General features: G+C 40.1%; 1 protein-coding gene across 1 annotated transcript; it reads right to left on the reverse strand.

Annotated features, from left to right (window-relative positions):
* Positions 1-343: 343 nt before the first annotated feature.
* On the reverse strand, positions 344-24832 carry ADAT2 (adenosine deaminase tRNA specific 2). Its single transcript, XM_003403984.4, has 6 exons — positions 24690-24832; positions 17483-17587; positions 14069-14219; positions 10725-10831; positions 2179-2251; positions 344-2067 (listed from the first exon to the last, which is right to left on the reverse strand). Exons 1-6 carry the CDS (start codon positions 24783-24785, stop codon positions 2024-2026), a joined length of 576 nt encoding a protein of 191 aa, XP_003404032.1. The 5' UTR covers positions 24786-24832; the 3' UTR covers positions 344-2023.
* Between the last annotated feature and the right edge of the window lie 70 nt (positions 24833-24902).

Here is a 24902-nt window from a genome sequence, read left to right on the forward strand (position 1 = left end):
ACACAGCCAAGACAGGACATGTGGATATCAGTAAGTCTTTTCTCTTTTCTTATCTCTGAGATAAAATGCTTAAATATTATTTTTGGCTTTTTATCCTAGATCATCTCCTTGTTATTCATTTTTCCCTTAAACTTCTCTCTCTCTCTCTCTCTCTATATATATTTTAAACAAATGTTTACCAAGAATCTAGTGTGTAAAAAGTGCTTAGCCAGATTTACTAGGTGGTACTGGTTAAGAGCTTGGCTGCTAAGTAAAGGGTCAGCAGTTCAAATCTACCATTCCTTGGAAACCTTATGGGGCAGTTCTACTGTATATTATAGGGTCACTATGAGTCAGAATTGACTCAATGGCAATGAGTTTTTTTTTTTTTTTTATTCTATAGAGGAAAGGTTCCAGGTTGTTTGTCCCACAAATAATCCCCAAGAAAATTATATGAAGTCAATAAATGCCATGAAGTCAGCTTGCATAAGGATCCAGAAATGAACTACAGTCAACTGCAAAAAGAAATAAAATAGACAGAGCACTAAAATTTAATGAGAAGATAAGTTTTAAAGTAGGTGAAACTAGAAATAAAGTGCATGTTACATTATTGCAGATTTAAAGTCATGCATATTCTTCTCCATAAAACTTCTCGGATGCAATTAAAAACACACGTGCACAAAAACCAAGCAATTATAAATCTTCTGAAGCATGAAACTGTGATTAGCTGCTACTCTCAGCAATATAAAAATACTTTCACCACAATTACATTCCAGCCTGTAATGTAATTCAAAACAAACAAGTCAGAGACATTGCTCAGACGGCAGAACCAGCAAACACAGATGCTTTGCATCAAGGAAGCGAATCCTCTGAAGCAAAGCAATTGAGGAGCTAGCTGCCTGCCAGGGCCTGGAGCGGGGCTTCTGGTGGAGCATTGTCGTCCTCTGCTGGACAGGGACACACAGTGCATTTTTCATCAGTGCCAATCCTTCCAAGTCCTAGAGCATAAACGTTGGGACTTCCTGCTGCAGATGCCCTTTCCAGAGTTGTGGTCACATTTTTAAATTTTAGAATTCTCTGGATTTTTATGAAAAAGAAACAACAGTGTTCGATTTCAGATTAAATTGACCATTAAATTAATAATTCTGCAAACCTGCATTCCCACCACCAGCTGGAAATCCCATCCCATTTAGCCTGTTATTCTTTTTCTTTTTGCACTAGTTCTTATCACCCTCCAAAATACAGTACAATTTATGATGTCTATTGTCTGTCTCCTCATGCTAGAACACAAGGCCCACGAGTGTAAGGATCTTCGCTTTGTTCACCAAAGGTGACGAGATAAAGCCTGGAGCAGTATTGTGCTCAAAAACAAAGAAGAAATCGTCCCATTTGTGATTTTATCTTTTATTTTTAAAACTATTCCTCTTCAAAGAAGGTAAAAGCAAGGTCTTATTACAGCAATATGCTATAATTTTTAAATGACAAACTTGGTGTCCAATGATGTGCTTTCTTGAAATGCTTTATGAAAGCAAAAATCTTTTCTAAGGACCACATAATCATAGCATATATCCATGCAACTCATACAATTTAGAAAGAAGTCGTGGGCCCCTGACGCCCTGGGAGAAGAGAGGCTGCAAAAAGCGAGGGATCCACTTCCGCCCTGAAGCACGTGTCTGAAGTGGGGCAGGCTCCAGTCCAGTCACACGCCACGTCACTGCATCCCAAGAGTACACACTCCTCTGGGCTGGGCACAGTGGCTTTGGCAGGAAGGGCATGCACAACTTGCTAATTTCTAAAACCTCAAACCGGCCTTTTTCCCCCACTTAAAATGCTCTTTCAGCTTGTGGAAAAGCTAATAGTTGTTTACAATTGTCAGACTTTTAAAAAGTGCTAATTTGTTCCCTTAACAGAGCAAATGAGAGACCATTTTCCTGCTGATTAATGACAATATATAAACATGTGATTCAACGATGTTAACAGCTTTCAGTCCAAGAACATCACCACCCAGGTCACTTTGGGACATCAGTCTTTCATCAGAACAAGTTCAAAATTTTTGACATTCTTTTTTCCGAACTTTCGATTTTGGAGCTGTGAAAAGAATAGAAAGAAAGGAAAAAAATGAAGAGGTAGGCCCATGTCAGACTCTCTCTATACTGGATGTTTTAAGAGACACACTATGTACAGTACGAAAAAACTGACCATTTGGATTTTCTTGTTTGTAGAAGGTCTTTAACATTTCCACTGCCTCCTCAGCCCGATAGCCAGGAATGCACTGATGAAATGAAAAAGGTGAGAATATAAGTATATGAAAATCTGTGTTGTATTCCATAAAAATGGCAATCTAGACATAAGAACTATAAACAGGATTCAGATAATGTTAATACATTTAGGGGACATTAGTGACATGGGTAAGGAAGTAAATTTCCAAAAGAATAGATATACTGCCTCTGTCAAACATCACTCTACATCAACTCATTATTTTTCAATCTACTACTATTAAAGTTACTAGCTATGTGATCTTGGGTAAGATGCTCAAACTCTCTGACCTGTTTCCTAGTGCATATAAAATAGGTAATAAGAGCACATACCTCATAGGGATTCTGTGAGGATTAAATGAGATGCCAAAAACAAACCAAACCCACTGCCATCTAGTCAATTCCAAATCACAGCGACCCTATAGATCAGAGTAGAACTGCCCTATGGGGTTTCCAAGGCTGTAAATCTTTAGAGAAACAGATAGCCACATCTTTCTCTCACGGAGCGGATGGTGGGTTGGAACCTTGAACCTTTTGGGTAGCAGTTGAGCGTTTAACAACTGCACCACAAGGGCTCTTCACATGAGATAGCCAAAACAAAACCCACTGCCGTGGAGTTGATTCCAACTCATAGTGACCCCGTAGGACAGAGTAGAACTGCTCCATAGGGTTTCCTAGGCTATAATCTCTATGGTAACAGACTGCCAGGTCTTTCCTCCTGAGGAGCAGCTGGTGGGTTCGAACCACAGACCTTTCAGTTAGCAGCCGAGCAATTTAACCACTGCACCACCAGGGCTCCTCAAATCAGATAAGACCTGTTAAATATCTGGCACATCGTAAGTGCTCATTAAGCACTAGCTATTTTTATTTGCTTTTATTTACTCGTTATCCATTAAGTGTTCCATGCTATACAGCCAGGCGTGGCAAACTACAACTGGTAGGACAAATCCAATAAAAAATATGCAGCGAAGGCTAAAATATTTACTATCTGGTCCTTTACAGAAAAACTTTGTCTACCCTGCTAGAGAAGAAACATCTTTTAAAGTGTTCAATTTGGTCTAACTGGAAAGAAGAAATCAACATATATGAAAGAATTAAGAAATCATGAAATTATATGAAATATTATATGGACATGAAATGAACTCCCCTTAAAGATAGAGAATATTAAAGAAGCTGAGGAGAGCAAATCAGACAAAGAGGAAAGGTAAACCTGGGTTGTGGATGAGAAAACCAGCTGACTGGGCAGTAGGGTGGTTATTAAGGGAGTATAAAGAAACAGACGCATCTGTTAGTTTGTCGTGGTGGCTTTTGTGTTGCTGTGATACTGGAAGTGATGCCACTGGTATTTCAAATACCAGCAGGGTCACTCACAGTGGACAGGTTTCAATGGAGCTTCCAGACTAAGACAGACTAGGAAGAAAGACTTAGTGGTTTACTTCGGAAAAAATTGGCCAGTTAGAACCTTATGAATAGCAGTGGAACACTGTCTGGTATAGTGCTGGAAGATGAGCCCCTCGGGTTGGAAGGCACTCAAAATACAACTGGGGAAGAGCTGCCTCCTCAAAGTAGAATTGACCTCAATGATGTGGATGGAGTCAAGCTTTTGGGACCTTCATTTGCTGAAATGGCACGACTCAAAATAAGATGCACTTGCAAACACCCATTAATAATTGGAACATGGAATGTACAAAGAGTGAATCTAGGAAAACTGGAAGTCATCAAAATGAAATGGACAGCATAAAGATCAATATCCTAAGCATTAGTAAGCTGAAATGGGGACTGGTATTGGTGATTTGGAATCAGACAATCATATGGTCTACTATGCCAGGAATGACAACTTGAAAAGGTGTCACATTCATCGCCAAGAAGAACATTTCAAGATCTATCCTGAAGTACAATGCTGTTAGTGATTAACATCGACATGCCTATAAGAAAGACCAGTTAATATAACTATTAGTCAAATTTACACACCAACCACTAATGCCAAAGATGAAGAAATCGAAGATTTTTCCCAACTTATGCAGTCTGAAATTGATCAAACATGCAATCAAGATGACTGATAATTACTGGTGATTGGAATGTGAAAGTTGGAAACAAAGAAGAAGGATAGGTAGTTGGAATATATGGCCTTGGTGACAGAAACGACATCAGAGTTTGTATGACAGAATTTTGCAAGACTGACAACTTTTTTATTACAAATACCTTTTTACAACAACATAAACGATGACTATACATGTAGACCTCGCCAGATGGAATACACAGGAATCAAACTGACTACAACTGTGGAAAGAAATGATGGAGAACCACATTATCAACAGTCAGAGCAAGGTCCAGGGCTGACTGCAGAACAGGCCATCAATTGCTCATATGAAAATTCAAGCTGAAGCTGAAGAAAATTAAAGCAAGTCCAAGACAGCCTAAAGTATGACCTTGGGTATATCCCACCTGAATTTAGAGACCATCTCAAGAATACATTCGACTCATCGAACACTTGGATGAGTTGTGGAATAACCTCGAGGATATCATACATGAAGAAATCAAAAGGTCATTAAAAAGACAGGACAGAAAGAAAAGGCCAAATTGAATGTCAGAAGAGACTCTGAAACTTGGTCTTGAACATCAAGTAGCTAAAATGAAAGGAAGAAATGATGAAGTAAAAGAGCTGAACAGAAGATTTCAAAGGGCAACTCAAGAAGACAAAGTCAAGTATTATGATGACATACGCAAAGGCTTAGAAAACCAAAAGCGAAGAACATGCTTGGCATTTCTTAAGCTGAAAGAACTGAAGAAAAAATTCAAGCCTCAGGTTGCAATACTGAAGGACTGTACAGGGAAAATATTAAATGATGCAGGAAGCATCAAAAGATGGAAGGAATACACAGAGTCACTCTACGAAAAAGAATTGGTTGATGTTCAAACATTTCAGGTGGTAGCATATGATCAAGAACCAACGATACTGAAAGAAGTCCAAGCTCCACTGAAGGGAATGGGGAAAAACAAGGCTCCAGGAATTGATAAAATACCAATAAAGATGTTTTAACAAATGGATGCAGGGCTGGAGGCGCTCATCTGTCTATGTCAAGAAATTTGGAAGACAGTTTCCTGGCCAACCGGCTAGAAGAGATCCATATTTGGGCCCATTCCAAAGAATACCACACACAAGTAAAATTTTGTTGAAGATCGTTTAAAAGCACTTGCAACAGTACATTGACTGGGAACCACCAGAAGTTCAAGCCGAATTCAGAAAAGGACATAGAATGAGGGATATCACTGCTGATGTCTGATGGACCCTGGCTGAAAGTAGAAAATACAAGAATACCAGAAAGATGTTTACCTGTGTTTGACTATGCAAAGGCATTTGACTGTGTGGATCATAACAAATCGTGGATAACATTGCAAAGAATGGGAATTCCAGAACACTTAATTGTGCTCATGAGGAACCTGTATATGCATCAAGAGGCAGTCAATCAGACAGAACAAGGAGATACTGATTGGTTTAAATTCAAGAAAAGTGTGTGTCAGGGATGTATCCTTCCACCGTACTCATTCAATCTGTATGCTGAAAAAATAATCCAAGAAGCTGGACCATATGAAGAAGAATTTGGCATCAGGATTGGAGGAAGGCTCATTAACAACTTGCGTTTCCAGATGACACAACCTTGCTTGCTAAAAGTGAAGAGGACTTGAAGCACTTACTCATGAAGATCAAAGAGTACAGCCTTCAGTATGGAATGCACCTCAACATAAAGAAAACAAAAATCCTCACAACTGGCCCAATAAACAACATCATGATAAAAAGAAAAAATATTGAAGTTGTCAAGGATTTCGTTTTACTTGGATCCACAATTAGCGCCCATGGAAGCAGCAGTCAAGAAATAAAATGACCTCTTTAAAGTGTTAAAAAGCAAAGATGTCATCTTGAAGACTAAGGTCCATCTGACCCAAGCCATGGTATTTGTAATTGCCTCATATGCATGCAAAAGTTGGACAATGAATAAAGAAGCCTGAAGATGAACTGACACCTTTGAATTATAGGCTTGGTAAAGAATACTGAATATATACCATGGACTGCGAGAAGAACGAATAAATCTGTCTTGGAAGAAGTACGGCCAGAATGTTCCGTAGAAGCAAGGATGATGCAACTTTGTCTCACATACTTTGGACATATTATCAGGAGGGATCAGTTCCTGGAGAAGGGCATCATGCTTGGTAAAGTGGAGGGTCAGAGAAAAAGAGGAAGGCCCTCAACGAGATGGATTGACACGGTGGCTATAATGATGGCTCAAGCATAACAACTATGGGGATGGTACAGGACCGGTTGGTGTTTAGTTATGTTGTACATAGGGTTGCTATGAGTTGGAATGGACTTGACAGCACCTAACAACAACAATAAACAAAGGAACTGAAGAGATAAAATGAGGTCAAAATATATGGGGCCTTGAAGGCCAGTCAGAGAGTTTCAACTTGATGCATCAAACCCTGCTGAGGTACACAAAGTGATGTACTGGGTGGAGATTCTAGGAGGGCAGGTTGGGAAGCCATGTGCAGGATAACTGGAAAGGAGGAGCTAGGAGCAGCAGTACAGGGGACTGGAGGACGACTCTAGGACGTGGCTCAGAATGAGCTGCTCTTGCTCTTGTGTCTTCAACCTGCTCTTGCCCAGGCCCATGCAGCCTGCATAAACCTTTCCACTTTAACAAATAACTTTCCTTCCACCCTGAATGCCAGGTAAGCTGCTACTCTGGTCCTCCCTGAGAAGGAACACTCCAGACTTGCGGCCTTTACTTTTGTGGCTCTCATCTCCTCTTCAACCTCATCCTCACTGGCTTGCTCTCCCAGAACTCCATGGAAGCTGCCCTCTCAGATATCCTAACATGCCCCAATTTACCAAAACACTGGTCTCTTTTCCATCATATTCAACTCTCAGCAGTAGTGGAGATTAATGACCACACTTGCTTCCTTTTAGAATGCTCTCTTCTCGTGGCTTCTCAGTACTTCATCATCTGACCGTCGCTGGTCAGTCTCTTCACTGGCTCCTCATCACTTCCTGCTGCATTAAGTGGCTGCCACCTGTCATGGATTGAACTGTGTCCCCCCAAAATATCTGTCAACTTGGCTAGGTCATGATTCCTAGTATTGTATGATTGTCTACCGTTTTGTCATCTGATGTGATTTCCCTATGAGTTGTAAATCCTATCACTATGTTAATGAGATGTATTAGTGGCAGTTATACTGAGATCTATAAGATTAGACAGTGTCTTAAGCCAATCTTTTTTGAGATATAAAAGAGAGAAGTGAGCAGAGAGACACGGGGACCTCATACCACCAAGAAAACAGCACCAGGAGCAGAGCACATCCTTTAGACCTGAGGTTCCTGCGTGGAGAATCTCCTAGACCAAAGGAAGATTGATGACAAGGACCAACAGAGACAGAAAGCCTTCCCCTGGAGCTGGCGTCCTGAATTCAGACTTGTAGCCTATTAGACTGTGAGAGAATAAATTTCTCTTTGTTAAGCCATCCACTTGTGATATTTCTGATATAGCAGCAGTATTCAACCCAGACACCACCTTCTCTCTCTCCCTCTCACTCTCACTCTGGCTGTTTCTCAAAAGCATCCAGTGGCATACTCAAAGCACTGTCCTCTGAAACGGAGTTGGAGCAAAGGCTCTCAATTTGACTGCTCACTGGAATCAACTGGGAGTCCTCAGAAATTACCAGTGTCTACTCCTCCCATTCAGATTCAGTTGGTCTGAGGTGGGGACCTAGCATTCACATGCTTTAAAGCTCTCCAGTGATTCTCATATCCAGTCAGGGACGAGAATCATTGAGTTACAGGAGCAAAAGGGAACTGCATCTCTCTGTCTCTCTGAAATACCATGGGAATGTTTTCAAGTATCCATTATAGCTACAAATTTGAGACTTTCTTAAAAGAAATACATTCTTATTAAAAGTAAAAGAGCAGGTATGTATGATAAATTAATCCCCATCTGCTTTGAGAATAGTTCCATAGGTCTACTCTATGAACTTTAATGCTGTTTATAATATTGAAAAAAAAAAAAAAATTGCCGTGCAATTGATTCTGACTCACAGCGACCCTATAGGGCAAAGAAGAACTGCCCCATAGAGCTTCCAAAGCTGTATCTTTAGGGAAGCAGACTACCACATCTTTCTCCCACAGAGCGGCTGGTGGGGTCAAACTACTCATCTTTTGATTAGCAGTCAAGTACTTAACCACCACTAGGGGTCCTGCTTATAATATAGTATTTTTAAAAAGTCTATAGTTCTGCGATAAGAAAACAGCATCTTTCTCCCAGCCCCCATTCAGCCAAATAAAGGAAGAAGACACAGCATCCAGAAGCCTAGGGCACTACTGTTTTCTTTAGAATCTCAAAATACCTCAAAAAAAAAAAACATAATTTGACATCAAAACTAGAGATCTGGCTTCAAACCATGGCCCTTTGTTTTCAGCTGTCGAGCCAGGTTGGCCAGGCAAACACACTGCAAAGGAAGTTCCTTCCTGGCTGGGGCAGGCATGTAGGAGAGGGATGTGTCCGTGCACTCACGTCACCCACGTGTCTCAGGGACATGTTCCACACAGGTCTGACAGCCACAGGCTTGTCTTTGTTCTGCCCACCAACTTGAGTAACTCTTTAGATCTTTCTCATAAATGAAGCAAAGACAGTCAGTAACTCACTTGCAAAGATGTATATAAGCAAAATCGGAGCCACTAATAGAAGTGACTGGAAAAATCAAATCTCTTTGTAGATGTTCTTAGTAATCAAGCTAACTGTACCACTTCCTCTCCATCCTTCCGTCATAATCTCTTCTCTGATGCAATGTTAAAGGTCATTTATTCTCAAATGTACAGGAGCTGTTGGACAAGCTAGTGTCCAACTGGGAAAACTCAAGATAAAAGACTTCAAAAAACTTGTTCTCAGTGGGATTCAGCCAAATTTAGCCCTTAGAGGTCCCCAGCAGGCTCTGCTGAAACAACCTGAGGTCTTTGAAGAAAACTGATCACCATGTCCAGCATTCATTAAACCTTTTTCTTTTTAAAAGCATAATGCTCTTACGATTAACCTTACATTTTGGAGAGAAAAACCATCAAACCAGTGTATGAAACGTGGCATGGGTCCACAGGTCAGTCTCTGAAGGAAATTCAGCCAGACAAATAAATTGAAATTTCTAATGCTCATAGCCTTAAACATACAAAATTTGAGAGAAGTGGCAAGATTAAAAGGAAAGTAGAATTTGTAAGAATGGATTAAGGAAATGCGGATTCTTGGGTCTGGGGGAAATTTCAAGATTAAAAAGGGTGGAAAGAGAAGTGAAAAATATAGTGATTCATTACAAAACTAGTAAACCAGTTGTCGTTATGTCAACTCCAACTTGAACTGTGCTGCATAAGGTTTTCAACGGCTGATTTTCAGAAGTAGATCACTAGGCCTTTCTTCCCAGGTACCTCTGGGTGGACTCAAACCTTCAACCATTCAGTTAGCTGCCAAGCACGTTATCCATTTGTGCTACCCAGGGAATCCTAATTGACTGCTAGATACCAAAAAATCCTATGTAGCAATCAAGCAAAATGCTTTAATTGGTACAAAAGTATCCCCTGTTCACTGTGAATAGTATCTACTGTCACTGACGGAGGTCAAGCTTCATGTGAAATCGATATAATAAGGGGCTGGTAACACACATTGAGTAAAAACACCAACAGTGACATATCTTCAAGCATAAAGGTATTGGTGAAAATTGTCAGGGGTTACCAGGAAAGGTGGAGGGCTCCTTCAGGAGAGCTTATGTTAACTAAGAGCGCTAGCTAGGCACTTATCTAGAAATTATTACCTGTAGTTTTGTTGTTTGTTTTTTATTATTGTTGAAAACATACACAGCAAAACATACACCAATTCAACAACTTCTAAGTATACAATTCAGTGACACTAATTACACTCTTTAAGTTGTGCAACCATTCTCATCTTCCTCTTCCAAATTATTACTCCCGCATTGGCATAAACTCACTTCCCCTCTAAGCTTCAAGTTGCTGTTGTCACGTTGATCCCATATAAATGATTCTTTAAAAGAGCAAAACACTCAAGGCTGACATTCTTTACTAATTAAGGTAAACTGTTGTTTGGTTTAAAGAAGACTTCAGGGGAGATTTTTGGTTTAAGGTTTAAAGATCATCACAGGGCAATAGTTTCAGGGGTTCACCCAGCCTCAATGGCTCCAAAAATTCTGGATTCCATGAGAATCTGAAATTGTTCTACATTTCCACTCCTCTTAATCAAGATTCTTCTATACAATCTTTGATTAACACATTTAGTAATTTTACCTGTAGTTTTACACTGAGGCATAAATGAACTCGCCCAGAGGTTCTAAGGTCCTATCTGGCCCTATCACGGTTACTCGGTATCTACTGAGCACACATTAACTATATACAAACCCATAAAAAGATCAATTAGAAAGAAATAAACAAGCAATTTACTTTACCTGAAATGGTTTCCCCGTATTTGGTAGGTCAGCAGAGGCAATATTTAGAACAGAGCCACATCCGCCAAATCGTTCATTCTGACAGCCATATACAACCAGCGGGATTTCTAAGAAAGAATTAAGGTCCTGTGCAGTTCAAGTACATATTATGACAAAATTACGGTAGCTTTATACCAGCCATTCTGGAAAGGAAAGCTCATGTCTAATCTGAAAAAGAATTAGGTTTTGGCTCCCTCTTAAAAACCGTACAATCCAGTTACATAAAAAAGAAAGGTTTAAACTATTTAAAAATTAACATCCAACAGGTGCAAACAGAATGAAAACTGAGTACGTAGTTGCGAGTTGCTTACAGTTGAGTGCTCTCTTCTGGTCTCTCCTAAATCACTTTTTTCAGAATCATCAGAGGATTCAAGCCAGAAAAGAGGCAGAAGTTTAATTCAGGAATTTCACCTTTTGAAAATAAGAGTATCCCTTGTTCTTTTCCCCAAGGAAATATAACCTGTACTCCACTCCCAAAAAAACAGACTAGCTGAGCTGCTCTGTGAGGCAGGATGGGGACGGGAACTTCAACACTGACCCTCGATCCTTCTTTCTGGCCCCAAACTTCCTGAAGCAGATATGAGCTTGCAAACCTCTGATCTAGTCATTTCATAAACAAGGAAGAGGAGGTCCTAAAAGAGGATGTGCTAGGCTGAGACCTAGACTCCTGCTGTTCCTCCTGCCACACTCCACTGTCTAGCTGTGGAGACAGGAGTTATGAAGTGCAGTGTGATGGACTGCTTTTGTGTGGCTTTCTCACCATGGTCTTGTAAATCCCACCACCGAATGGCCATGCTAATAAGATATATGGAACTCTAATGAGGGAATTCGTCAGTTTTGCCATCCCACTAGGCTTAAAATGAGCCATCCCTGAGGAGAGGAAGTGAGTCTCACCACCACCAAGGAAGAAGAGCCAAGGGTGGAGAGTGCCCTTTGGACCCAGGATCCCTGTGCTGAGAAGCTCCTGGAACCAGGAGATTGAGAAAGAGCTGTAACACTGAAGACAGCAAGAACTGGTGGCAGAGAAATGGCAATAAGAGAGACCAGCAGAAGATGGCGTAGTGGGCTTCCCAGCCTGCAGAGCAAGAAAGTTGAGTGCCTTGGAGCAGGAGGCTTGCTGGTGGAGTAGGGTGCTTTTGGGCACTTAATGGAGCTACGTTAGCTGACCCACAGAGTCAGAGCTGAGTGTCTTTGGACCAAGGCTTACTGGCAGCATGGGGTGCCTGAGGGTACTTACCGGCAGAGCTAAAAGAGCTTTGTTAACACTTGCCCGAGTAGGGCAGAGGCATAGGGCCAGCGAGAAGCATGCCTGCAGTCACAGCTGGGAAGAGGCTGTCCTGATGGAAGAACTATATCCTGAGCATTCCTGAACCTAAATTATAACCTGGTACTTCCCTAATAAAACCCCATAATCATGAGTATGGTCTGTGAGTTCTGTGTAGCCATTGCAATGAATCATCAAACCCAGCAGAGAAGAGCGCCATGGGAAGGATGGATGGTGTTGGAATTGGTAAAGATGATGGAGAGAGGAGGCATGTCTGACCTCTGCCTCAATATGAATCAGCCTTGGGCTGTCTATCTGGATTCTCCTTCCCCCTTGGGAAGTTAGAGGAGGTCAAACACCACCCCGCCATCATTTTCACATGAAGAAAACTATTCACTATAAAAGCACATCAGGTGCCTATGGCTTGGTTTTGCCTATCCCCAGTATTTGAGGGAAACGTATGATTCATTTTATAAATTGGCGTTAGACCAATTTGCAGGTTATTCTTCTATTTTCAATTCACTTCTAATCTAGTGGACTAACAGTTATTTCCCTAATAGATACCCACCTCTGGTTAGTTTGCCAGTTTCCCCTCTCAACCCTGTCCGTCATCTTTTTAATACCTTGATGCACTTAGCTTCTCATTCACTCAACAGCTACACAAAAGCAAACCCTCAGAAGAAAACAACGGGCCATTTTCTCTAGTTCAATTAGGATGTTCTCTATGTCTCAGTTTCCTCATCCTTAAAATGGGGATAATAAAGAGTATCTACTTCACACTATTACTATGAGATTTAATGAGTTAAAACATACCAAATGCTTAAAACATTTATATTCATAGAGTACAAATTCAACAAATATTGGCTTTTTTTTTTTAATTTAACTTAGCACTGGTAAACTGCTAAGTACTAAATGCATCAGCCCCTTTGGTGTTAGAACAACACAAGAAGGGATGTTAAGTCTCAGACACAGTCTCGAAATGTTCACAGTCTAGCAGGGAAGAAGAATGAAGATAAATGATATCTGATTAGGAAATAGGATTTGAACTCAAAGTTCATGGGGCACGTTTTCAGTCAGGATAACGTACAGCAAGAGTTCATCCATTCCTGCAACAACTAGGCTCTGTGCCCTAACTTACGGGTAAGTATAACTCAAAGCCAAAGCAAGAAGATCTGGTTCTTGTCCTAAATCTCTCAATAAGCTGCTTGGTACTGGATACAATATTTCATCCCTCATGGTCTAGACTGCCGTTCTATAAAGGAGAAATCTGATTATCACCTTGTATTTTATGATTCACACTAATGTTTAAAGACAATGAATTTAGGGTTCTAGTTGACCATAACTCCTCTTTTACAAAGTATAGATTATACATTTTATTATACTAAAAATCTGTAATATTTTACAGTGATAAAATTACTCATAAACATATAGCAAAACAAGTACTTAGAAAAATATGCAAGTATGAAACTGAGAGTTTTTGAATTTTCAAATAAATTTTTAAGAAGATCTTTAGAGACTAAACTGTTCAATATTTGTGTTGCTTACTCTATGGAATACACAATCCAAAGAGCTGCAACTTTGTCAATTTCCCATTTACTTACAATTATATCATAAATGATTTGTTCTTTTTTACTTATTTACTTTTTAAACAAAAATGGATAAAAAGAAAGAAAAATTGCCAATCACCTGTAATCCACTATCCAAAGGCAAAACTTAGGCGCCCATTCTTCAGCTCTTTTCCTATGCCCAGTGTTTTAAAATCTACTTTAACTTAATTGATGATTTATCCTTAATAGCTGTTTAACTTTAGTGCTAAGCTTTTCTTTCTCTAGCTTACTTGTATGATAGCTACATGTTATTGATCTAAAAAAAAGGTTGTTTTATTATTTAAATCTTTTTTTTTTTTGGCCCAGGGACACAATATTCTGTAACATGAACCTCCTATGGTTTGTTTCACAAATATAAGAATGAGTTATATGGGTGACCATTTTGTGCTTGCAGGGAGGGGACAAGACATCACCCCCATGAAGTCCAAGGATACTCATCAGGCGGAGAGCAGCCGCGCACATGATGCAGGGCTCCACGGTGACGTACAGCACGGTGTGTTCAAACACTTCAGAAGGACTCTCGCCACTGCGATGACACCAGTCTAGGACCTGATCGATGGCCACCATTTCTGCATGCCGAGTAGCCTGGAAAAGAGAGAGATGCTTGGACTGATGTTTTTCCTGCATGTAACTGCTATTTTACAAATAATTTCAACAAAAAGATAACCTTTTGTGCCTATCATTTCTGCCAGCATTTTAATGAATAAAGGTTTCAGGACACTCTGAACAGTTGACAATGTGTTCCTCCATTCAAGATCCATAACCTCACCAACGAAAGACGCCCAATTGGAAATGCCGTACACATCACGCCACATCTTTAGTCAAGGAGCTTAGAGGAAACGCTTTTAATTAAAGTGTCATAGAGAAGATAAGTCTCAAAAGAACAGATCTATGGTTTCTGAATATTTTAAGAGAAGTTTGCAAATTTCATAAGCATACGCTCTAGTTTCAAATGTGTTTTCACGGCTCTCACTGACCTCACGCTAAGCATATCTGTATTTAGTTCACTGGAATGGCATCACATTTTCTTTGGGATGAGATTTATATACAGGCTGACTCTAAAGAGAAGCAGGCTGGACAGTCCAGGAGACATCACACAGCACTTGGAATCTACCACACCCACATTTGAATTCTGACCGTGACAATACTAATTATGTGGCTTTGAGCAAGTTTCATAACTTCTCTAAGCCTTGGTTTCCCCATGTATAAGATGGAGTACACTGGTATATACACACCTCTACAGTCTGCTTCTATAAGGATTTACTGCCTTGGAAACCCTACGGGGCAGTTCTACTCTCTTACAGGGTTGCTATGAGTCGGAATTGACTCGACAACAATGGGGACATCACATAATTGCAATCTGAGTAGTGTGTGGCACTGTGCTGCATAATGCTATAATATGTCCTTTGTGAGCTCTGTTCTCCCTTTTCTCTCCCCTAACTAAAATACCATGATGCAAATCACAGATATTACATGCAGTATTTACAATATTTGAAACAATAGCATTTATCTACAAACTTACACCAAGTGCTAACAAGGCACTATGAAAATTCTGTGAGATAAAAAGTCTCTGTCCTGAACAAGCAGAAGAGGGAGGGCAGGAAGGAGCTAATCTGCCACAGGGCAATGCGTGGAAGTGCTGCCACAAAGGTCCCTCCTGCCACAGAAGCCAGAGGCAGATGGGAGTCACGCTGGCCCAGGGGCTCCACAGGTACATCACAAAATTATAAAGTCAGAGCTGGAAGGTGCTTTAGAGAAGAGGTCCCTAAAGCTGACCACATACCTGAACCACCCCCAACTTAGGAGCTTCTGAAAAACCAAATTCAGAATTTCTAAATCAATTGTACTGTAATTTTCAGTAAATAATTGTTGAACCGAATCATCTCAGTCAACTCCCTGTTTTACTGTTAAAGAAACACAATCTAGGCTAGCTTAAAAAAAAAAATGGGTTAAAGACACACAGCTGGGAGAAGTGGTGGTATCTAGGAGCCAAAAGTAGAACTCAGATCTCCTCACTTGGGGTCAAGGGTCTTCCTATCCTGTGTTTGCAGGGTAATAATCTATATGACATAGAATACCAAAATAAATCCGGGTTAATTTAAAGGTATGGAAGAAACTCAGGTCATTGGGGGGTTAAGATAGATCTCAATAAGACATTCAAAGTTCTCATGTAAAAGTATCACACCTAACCACAAAATACTAATCAGGTGATATGACAATTATTTGAAAAGACAAAGTTGTTTAATCCTTACAGAGTTCCATTCCCAAGTGTCCATATATTCCCTAATTGCTATTTTATACTTACCATTTATCTCACAGTTATTCTGATAACCTTGTGATAACTGCCCAGTGAATCTGGGTTCCTACTTTGCACGTTCTTTGCTGAGTCTCGGTTTTTCTCTTCTATTTTGATAGATGTGATGGATGAACTTGAAAGCTCCCAGCACATCAGTACCAACACCAGCTCATTCTCTGGCTTCCGAGATTGCACAATAGGCTCTAAGTCCATGTGAGTGACATTACAGTTATAAGCTTTCTTGGAGTCCATCTAGTGTTTTTTTTAAATCACAAAATTTGATACTTCATTGCACTTCCCATGTATACTTACCATTGTGACACCATGATCACTGCGATACCGGGTTTGAGAAGCACTGCCTTAAACCTTGAACTCCCTGACCTAACCATGATGAATTAAAAGACACAGGGTATTAAAGTGTCCATACCACATGTAGGGACAGGGACATCAGGTGACGGAGCCTTTACTTAGCTGAGTTATCTGATAAAGAAAGCTTCCTTTATACAATCTTTTTATCCCTCCAAAGTTATAAATTGAGGGTAATCTTTTCATTTGCTAGGAGGAACACAACATTTAAAGGAACTAAAGAATGCTTTACAATTTAAATTTCTGTGTCTTACAATGTGGAATTTCATATATTGTTTTTGTTAGGTGCTGTCGAGTCGGTTCCGACTCATAGCGACCCTATGTACCACAGAATGAAACACTGCTAGGTGCTGCGCCATGCTCACAATCATTGTTACGCCTGAGCCCATTGTTGCAGCCACTGTTGTCAATCCATCTCATTTAAGGTCTTCCTCTTTTCCACTGACCCTGTACTTTACCAAGCATGATGTCATTCTCCAGGGACTGATCCCTCCTGGTAATATGTCCAAAGTATATAAGATGTTGTCTTGCCATCCTTGCTTCTAAGGAGTATTCTGGTAGTATTTCTTCCAAGGCAGGTTGTTTGTTCTTTTGGCAGTCCATGGTATACTCAATATTCTTCGCCAGCACCATAATTCGAAGGAATCAATTCTTCTTCAGTCTTCCTTATTCACTGGCCAGCTTTCACAAGCATATGATGCAATTGAAAATACCACAGCTTGGGCCAGGTGCACCTTAGTCTTCAGGATGACATCTATGCTTTTTAACACTTCTGGTCCTTTGCAGCTGATGTGCCTGATGCATTCCATGTTTTGATTTGTTTAAAGTGGACAGTTTCTTCCACACTGACACTCCTATGTAATAAAATCCCCTATTGGGGAGGAAAAAAAAAGATGTTCTTAAGCTTCATTCAAGTGTTAAAGTAAAAAAAAAAGTACCATGAAACAGAAAATTATCCCTAAGATTATTTTATTTCACTTCTATGAATTTTCCAAATTTAAAAAATAAACAAGTATCACTTTTATAACCAGAAACAAAGGCATTAAGAAAGGAGTTAAAGAACACTGCCCTGCCACTGAATACCTACAGGACTATTCAGTCCCATCTTCTCGCCAACTGGGATATGTTCACTCCACTCCTACCATCACTGCCACATGTTTTTAATTATACTGTTTAACTAACATACATTTTTAGTTTGATTGACTTCATTTCTTCCCTTTCCCACAATTTCATTGTTGTAGATCATGAGGCAGCCAACAGGAACTTCAAGATTTTCTAGGGCATCTTTGGCCTGAAAGACAAAGTGGAAAATCTAAGATGTAAAAGTTCAGTACCTGAGAAGACTCTAGTCAAGAAAGAGATTCAGCATGAACAGTACACACATGTGCGAACGCTAGAACAAAGACATGCAACTGAGCTTTCTCTGCACTCAAATATAGTGGTGTTTAACGCTATGTTCTCTGTTGTGTCACATTAAGGGAGGTTCAGGGATAAACCCCTTTCATAGGTCCCCAACCCCCTGATTTCTCCTCTCATGGGAAGAAGATGTGACTAAAAGACTGGTACTGACAATTGTTCTTAAGTCACCAGCTCTATGTGCCTCTTTTCAGAGATAATACATCTCTCTTTCTACAAGGAGGTTGAAGAATAAGTAACATTTACAAATCCTTTATTAAAATTTTCCTTTGTTGAAAATATTGTACTTATTTTTGTTTGTTTCCCTAAAAATTATAGAAATTATCCTACACAGTCCCAAATAGCATAAAAGAAGGTTCTGGCTGGATATCGCCCTGTGCCTGCAATTTCTGCTCTAAGTGAAACAATAAAAGTTTAGAAGAACTGTATGTAAAAATGGTACAACCACTTTAGAAACAGTTTTGAAGTTTCTTTAAAAATTAAACATACATATAGCTTGTGGCCAAATTTACTAAGAGAAAGGAAAATATTCATCCACAAAAAGCCTTGTAAAAGAATGTTCATAGTTTGACTGACTTCATTTCTTCCTTTTCCCACAATTTCATTGTTGTTGACCATGACTGCCTCTAATCCTGCCTCATTAACATCATAGAGGTAGAATTCACAACACTTAAGAAAATCACATCAGGTGACAAAATGGTGGACAATCACATAGTACTGAGAATCATGGCTTTTATTCATAATAGCAAACACTGGAAACAGTAAGGTGTCAATGAAAAAGCAAATGGATAAGCCAAGTGGCATACTCATACAATGGAAAGCTACTCAACAGTAAAAAGGAACAAACTTCTGATATAGTGTACATCATAGATGAATCTCAAAGCCATTGCGCTGGATAAAAGAAGTCAAACACAAAAGCACACATAATACCATATGATTCCCTTCATAAGAAGTCTAGAATAGACAAAAGTACATTATGATGGTAGAAACTGGAGCAGTGGTTGCTTCGGGGAGAGGGATGTGTACATAGATTGGGAAGGGGCACAAGGAAATTTTCTGGGGTTAAAAAAATGGTCTACATCATGCACGATAGGGTGCAGGTTATACAGATGTCTGCATTTTTTAAAATTAATTGAATGGTATATTTAAAATCTGTGCATTTCATTGTATGTAAAGTATATCTCAATCTAAAAAAGAAACCAGACTTCACACCACATATAAAAATTGACTCAAAATGGATGAGTTACCTAAATATAAGAACTAAAACTATAAAACTCTTAAAGAAAATATAGGAGTAAAGCATCAAGATCTTATTTTTGACAATGGACTCATATATGAGACCAAAAGCACAAGCGACATAAGAAAAAATAAATTGGACTTCAACGAAATTAAAAACTTGTGCATCAAAGAACATTAGCAAGAAAGTGAAGAGAGAACCTACAGAACGGGAGAAGATATCTGGGAATCATATATCTGATAAGGATTTAATATCCAGAATATATACAACATGACAACAAAAAGACAAAGAACCCAATTTAAAAATGGGTAAAGGATCTGAATAAAAATTATTCCAAGGAACATATACGAATGGCCAACAAGCACATGAAAAGATGCTCAGTGTCTTTCATCACTAGGGAAATGCAAATCAAAATCACATTGAGTATCACTTCACCCCACGAGGAGGGCTATTATCAGAAAAATCCATAACTAACAAGTCTTGGTGAAGGCATGGAGAAACTGGAACCCTCACGCATTGTTCATGGGAACGTAAAAGGGTGTAGCCACTGTAGGAAACAGTTCGGCTGTTTAGTTTTTTAACTAAACACTCCCTTACCATATGACCTAGCAGTTGCACTTGCATTTATCCCAGGGAAGTGAAGACTTATGTTCATGCAATATGTAAGTCTGTGTACATACACAAAAGTTCACAGCGGCTTTGTGACAGTCCAAAATTGGAAACAACCCAAATGTCCTTCAGACCTATATGGTCGCTACGAGTTGGAATCAACTCGATTTGGTTTTTTGGTTTAGATGAATGATTAAACAAACTATGGTACATGTATACCATGGAATACTACACTGCAATACACTCAACAACTTGGATGGATCTCAAAAGAACTATGCTCAGTGAAAAATGGCAGTCCCAAAAGGGTATATATTGTACGATTCCATTTACATAACATTCCTGAAATGACAAAATTATAGAAATGGAGAACAGATTAGTGGTTGCCAGGGGTGAGGGGTTTGGGAGGGGAGTTGGCTATAAAGGGGTAGCACAAGGGAGAGGTAATGGAACAGCCTATAGTTCGATTGTGGTGGTGGTGATCACACAAATGTGATAAAACTGCACAGACTACTACACCACCCAGACACGAATGAGTACTGGAAACCTGGTGAAATTTCAATAAATTCTAAAGATTATACCAATGTCATTTTCCTGGTTTTGATATTGTACTGTAGTTAAACAAGATGTTACCACGGGGAAAACTGTGTGAGGGGTACATGGGACCTCCCCATACATATAAATATGTGTGTGTGTGTGCGCCCATGTGCGTGTGTGTGGAGCCCTGGTGGCACAGTGGTTAAGACCTCGGCTGCTAACCAAAAGGTCAACAGTTCAAACCCATCAGCCACTCTTGGAAACCCTACAGGGCAGTTCTACTCTGTCCTGTAGTGTCGCTATGAGTCGGAATCAACTTGGCAGCAATGGGTTTTATATATATATGCATATAAATAGCAACTTTATATATAAAAACCATTGCCATGGCAGCAATGAGTTTATATATATAGTAACTTTATATATAAAAACCCATTGCCACTGAGTTGATTCCAACTCACAGTGACCCTATAGGACAGAGTAGAACTGCACCATAGAGTTTCCAAGGAGTGCCTGGTGAATTCCAGCTGCTGACCTTTGGGTTAGCAGATGTAGCTCTTAACCACTATGCCACCAGCGTTTCTGTTTGTGTGTGTCTGTACATATATATATGTACAGACACACACACACATTTACATGTAGCTGTATAGTTACATACATAAATACGTACATATTTATATATACATACCAACTTCCTATGGATCTATAATTATTTCAAAATTTAAAAAAATAATAAATAATGGTAGAGTAAACGAGGGAAACCAGGAAAGTGTGGTGTCATGGAAGATCCCAGAAAAAAAAAGGGTTCAAGAGAGAAGCGTGGTCAACTGTGTTAAATTTAGTGACATAGATGCAATTAGGTAGGATGGTGGAAATGCAATCAGTATCTTGAAGAATGATTTATCTATGGGTTTGATTTCTAGCTTCTAACTACACTTTCCCCAACAGAGAAATACTTTGGAAAAAAAAGAAAAACCTACAAAGGATATTACTGGGTCAAAGCACACAGTCTTAAAGCTTTATCTATCTTCATAGCCAAACTGTCCTCTAAAAAGTTTGCCCCAATTTCAGTTCGTACCAACTAGCAAACTCATCATGTATATGCTGTTAACACCACCAAACATCATTCTTTTTTTCACCTTTGCCTTTTTGTGAAAAACTGTGTCTCTTTTTAATTCGAATTTCATTTATTACTAGTGAAATAGCACGTCTTCTCACTTCTTAGAAATATCACGTTCATATCCTTTGATATTTTCAGTATTAGGGCACGTTATACATTGAATTGTGTTCCCCCAAAATATGTATTGTAAACCCTCTCCTATACCTGTAGGTATAAACCCATTTGGGAATGGGTTTTCTTTGTTATGATAATCAGACAGTATTAGTATACGGCATGTCTTAAATCAATCTTTTTAAGGTATAAAAGAGCAGAGTAGGCATAAGCAAGCAAGCACAGATGGAGAAAGACAGATGCTAGGCCACATGACATCTCCTATGAACCAAGAAGCAGAAGTTGAAAACAGACAAGGACCTTCCCTCAGGGCCAATGGAGAGAGAAAGCCTTCGCCTAGAGCCAGCACCCCGAATTGGGACTTGCAGCCTCCTAAACTGAGAGAAAATAGATTTGTTTGTTAAAGCCATCAACTTGTTGTATTTGTATTATAGCAGAAAGACGGGGTGTATTTTTTTTCTTATAACTTTATACTGGTTCTTAATTTATTAAGGTTATAAAACTTGTGCCTTTTATATATTTGAAATATTTTCTTTGTCATTTGTTTTGTTACTTTGTAGCTTATCTTTTTAACATGCAGACATTTTTCAGTGTTTACATAATTAAAACCTAGTATCCATTTTTCTTTTATGTTTTCAGCCTTTGGTGTTATACTTTGAACAGTCCTCCCTTGCAAGATTATATAAATACTTTATTTGTGGAGCCCTGGTGGCACAGTGGTTAAGAGCTCAGGCTGCTAACCGCAAGGTCGGCAGTTTGAATCCCCCAGCTGCTCCTTGGAAACCCTATGAGACAGTTCTACTCTGACTTACAGGGTCGCTATGAGTCAGAATAGATTCAATGGCAATGAGTTGGATTGCTTTTGTTTGTTTTTTTGTACCATTTATTTACTACTGGTTCTTCTACGGTTTAATTTTTTTAACTCTATATCTTAAATTAGATATTTACATTTACACTACGAAAATACATGGATAAATTTCTTTAAAATCACCCATAATTTCACCATGTTAACTATTTTTGTGTGTCCTCTTTTACTCTGTCCATTTCATAAAAATAACAATCTCCATTTATTGATCATATTATCATAAATGCATGACAAACATCTCTCAATCTATTCAACCCTGTGAGATAGATATTATATTTCCATTTTACAGACAAGAACACTGGATGAAAGGTTAAACCAAAAACCAAACCCACTGCCATCAAGTTGATTCCGACTCATGGCAACCCTACAGGACAGAGCAGAACTGCCCCATAGAGTTTCCAAGGAGTGCCTGATGGATTCGAACTACTCACCTTTTGGTTAGCAGGCATAGCGCTTTACCACTACCCTTCAGGGTTTCCCTAGCCTATACGTATAGTATAAAATAATTTGTCTTCTGCTTGTTTGATGTTAAATATTACCATGATATTTAACCATGGTTGGGTATAAACATAATGTTAAATACCACTTCTATACTTATTATTCATCAAAGTGATATTTAACATTATGCTTATACCTAATATCCATAATGGAGCCCTGGTGGTAAAATGGTTAACGGCTCAGACTGCTAACCAAAAGGCTGGCAGTTCAAATCCACCAGCCACTCCTTAAAAACCCTATAGAGAAGTTCTGAGGTCCTATAGGGTCACTATGAATTGGAATCGATTTGACAGCAATGGGTAACAGCCAAAATAATTTTAACAACTGCACATTATTTTACGCCAGTAATACACCACAACTAAATTAACCAACTCCCATTTATTGAAGTTTGAAATGCTTCTTGGTTTTCATGCTATATATAACACTGAGGAAACCCTGGTGGCATAGAGGTTAAGTGCTACCGCTGCTAACCAAGAGGTCAGCAGTTCAAACCTGCCAGGCGCTCCTCGGAAACTCTATGGGGCAGTTCTACTCTGTCCTGTAGGGTCGCTATGAGTCGGAATCGACTCGACGGCAGTGGGTGTTTTTTTTTTTTTTATATAACACTGAAATGACAATCATTACTTTTATCTAAATTATTTACTTTAGATAAATGCCACAGAACCACCTTACTGGGTCAAATGATAAAATCGTTTTTGTGGCTGGTAATCATGTTATGCCAGGTTCCTTCCAAAAATGTTCTACCCATCAGAGCGATAGTAGTGTTGACCGCTAGACTATGGTGATGAGTTGTTTGGTCAAACACTAGCCTAGATGTTGCTGTGACCCTCAATAATTTAAGTAGGCCTGATCCCATTGTGGGTTTTGGGATCCCATTAGTTGAAAGCCTTAGGAGCAAAAACTGAAGTTTCTGCGAAGAAAAGAATTCTGCCTCAAGATTGTAGCATAGATATCCTGCTAAGAGTTTCCAGTCTGCCTGACCTTTGAATTTTGGATTTACCAGTCCTCACAATTCTTAGAATCAATTAATAATCAATCTGTGCATGTGTGTGTGTGTATACAATGACCTGGTGGTGCAAAAGTTAAGCACTCAGAAAGGTTGGGTGATTCAACCAGCAGCTCCATGGAACAAAAGACCTGAGGATCTGCTTCCAAAAAGATTAGTCTTGGAAACCCTGTGGAGCAGTTCTACTCTGTCCTGTAGGGTTGCTATGAGCTGTAATCAACTGGACAGCAACAGTTTGGTTTTAGGGGTGATTCTAGTCTAACCTTAAACTTTTCAGAAGTGCATAACCAGTTGCCCTTTCAGTAGACTCCCAGTCATGGCAACCCCAGGTGTGTCAGAGTAGAACTGTGCTCTGTAAGGTTTTTAATGGCTTATTTTTTGTATGTAGATTACCAGACCTTTCTTCCAAGGACCCTCTGGGTGGACTGGAATATCCAACCTTTCAGTTAGCAGCCCAGCGACACACACAAATCGGATTACATGCAAATCTGATTAGAGTCCTCCCCAATCATCAGTCCTGAAGTGAGTGAGGGGGGGGAAGCTGCAGAAGCAAGTGGAATGAATAGCAGACGGTGACGGTACAGGGACTTGTTTTTATAAGGCTCTCTACGAAAAACACCTTTCCCACCCTCAGCTTCCTTCCTACTAGATATGCTGAAAGGGCAAAAAAAAAAAAACCCACAAAATAATGTGACTGAGGATTTGCGAGTTTGTGTGCACAGAAGAGCGGGCAGAATAGGGTTAAAGTCTGGCGCCTACGCGGTAGCAGTGAAGCCCAAACCCGGCCCCTTTCCTCCTTCCCCGAGAGCTACTGTGAGGCCGGACTAACACAGACTTCGGGCAGCACAGCCGGCCGTCCACCCAGAGGCCGCCAGCGCCGTCCTGGGTATGGCGACGCCAAAGCGCACCCTGGCTTCCGTTCAAACGCCAGACTCGGGCTGAGAGCGCCGCCGCCGGCGAAGGAAGTTCCCTCCGCGCGCCCGCCTCCCGGACTCCTCACCATGTGCATCGCCGCCTCCATCCACTTCTCGGTCTCCGCCGCCGACACGGAGTGCGCGCCGCTGGTAGCCGCCGGGGAGCCCGCCTTGACCTCCATGCCGCACCCCGTCCCCGGCTCTCAGCTCCAGAGGCTGCGGCGGAAGAGGAGCGGGGGCAGCGGAACGCGCCGGGCGTGGGCCACCGTTTCCGGACGAGCCGAACGGCAAGGCACCCC

This window comes from Loxodonta africana, chromosome 1, assembly GCF_030014295.1.
Source record: "Loxodonta africana isolate mLoxAfr1 chromosome 1, mLoxAfr1.hap2, whole genome shotgun sequence".
Lineage (NCBI taxonomy): Eukaryota > Metazoa > Chordata > Mammalia > Proboscidea > Elephantidae > Loxodonta > Loxodonta africana.

Excerpts from the sequence above, each read along its gene's own strand:
- ADAT2 (XM_003403984.4), bottom strand. The coding sequence starts at position 24,785 with ATGGAGGTCAAGGCGGGCTCCCCGGCGGCTACCAGCGGCGCGCACTCC. Across the intron at positions 2,252-10,724 it reads ATACGGGGAAACCATTTCAG|TGCATTCCTGGCTATCGGGC; the intron begins GTAAAGTAAATT and ends TCATTTCATCAG. Across the intron at positions 2,068-2,178 it reads CAAACAAGAAAATCCAAATG|CTCCAAAATCGAAAGTTCGG; the intron begins GTCAGTTTTTTC and ends TTCTTTTCACAG.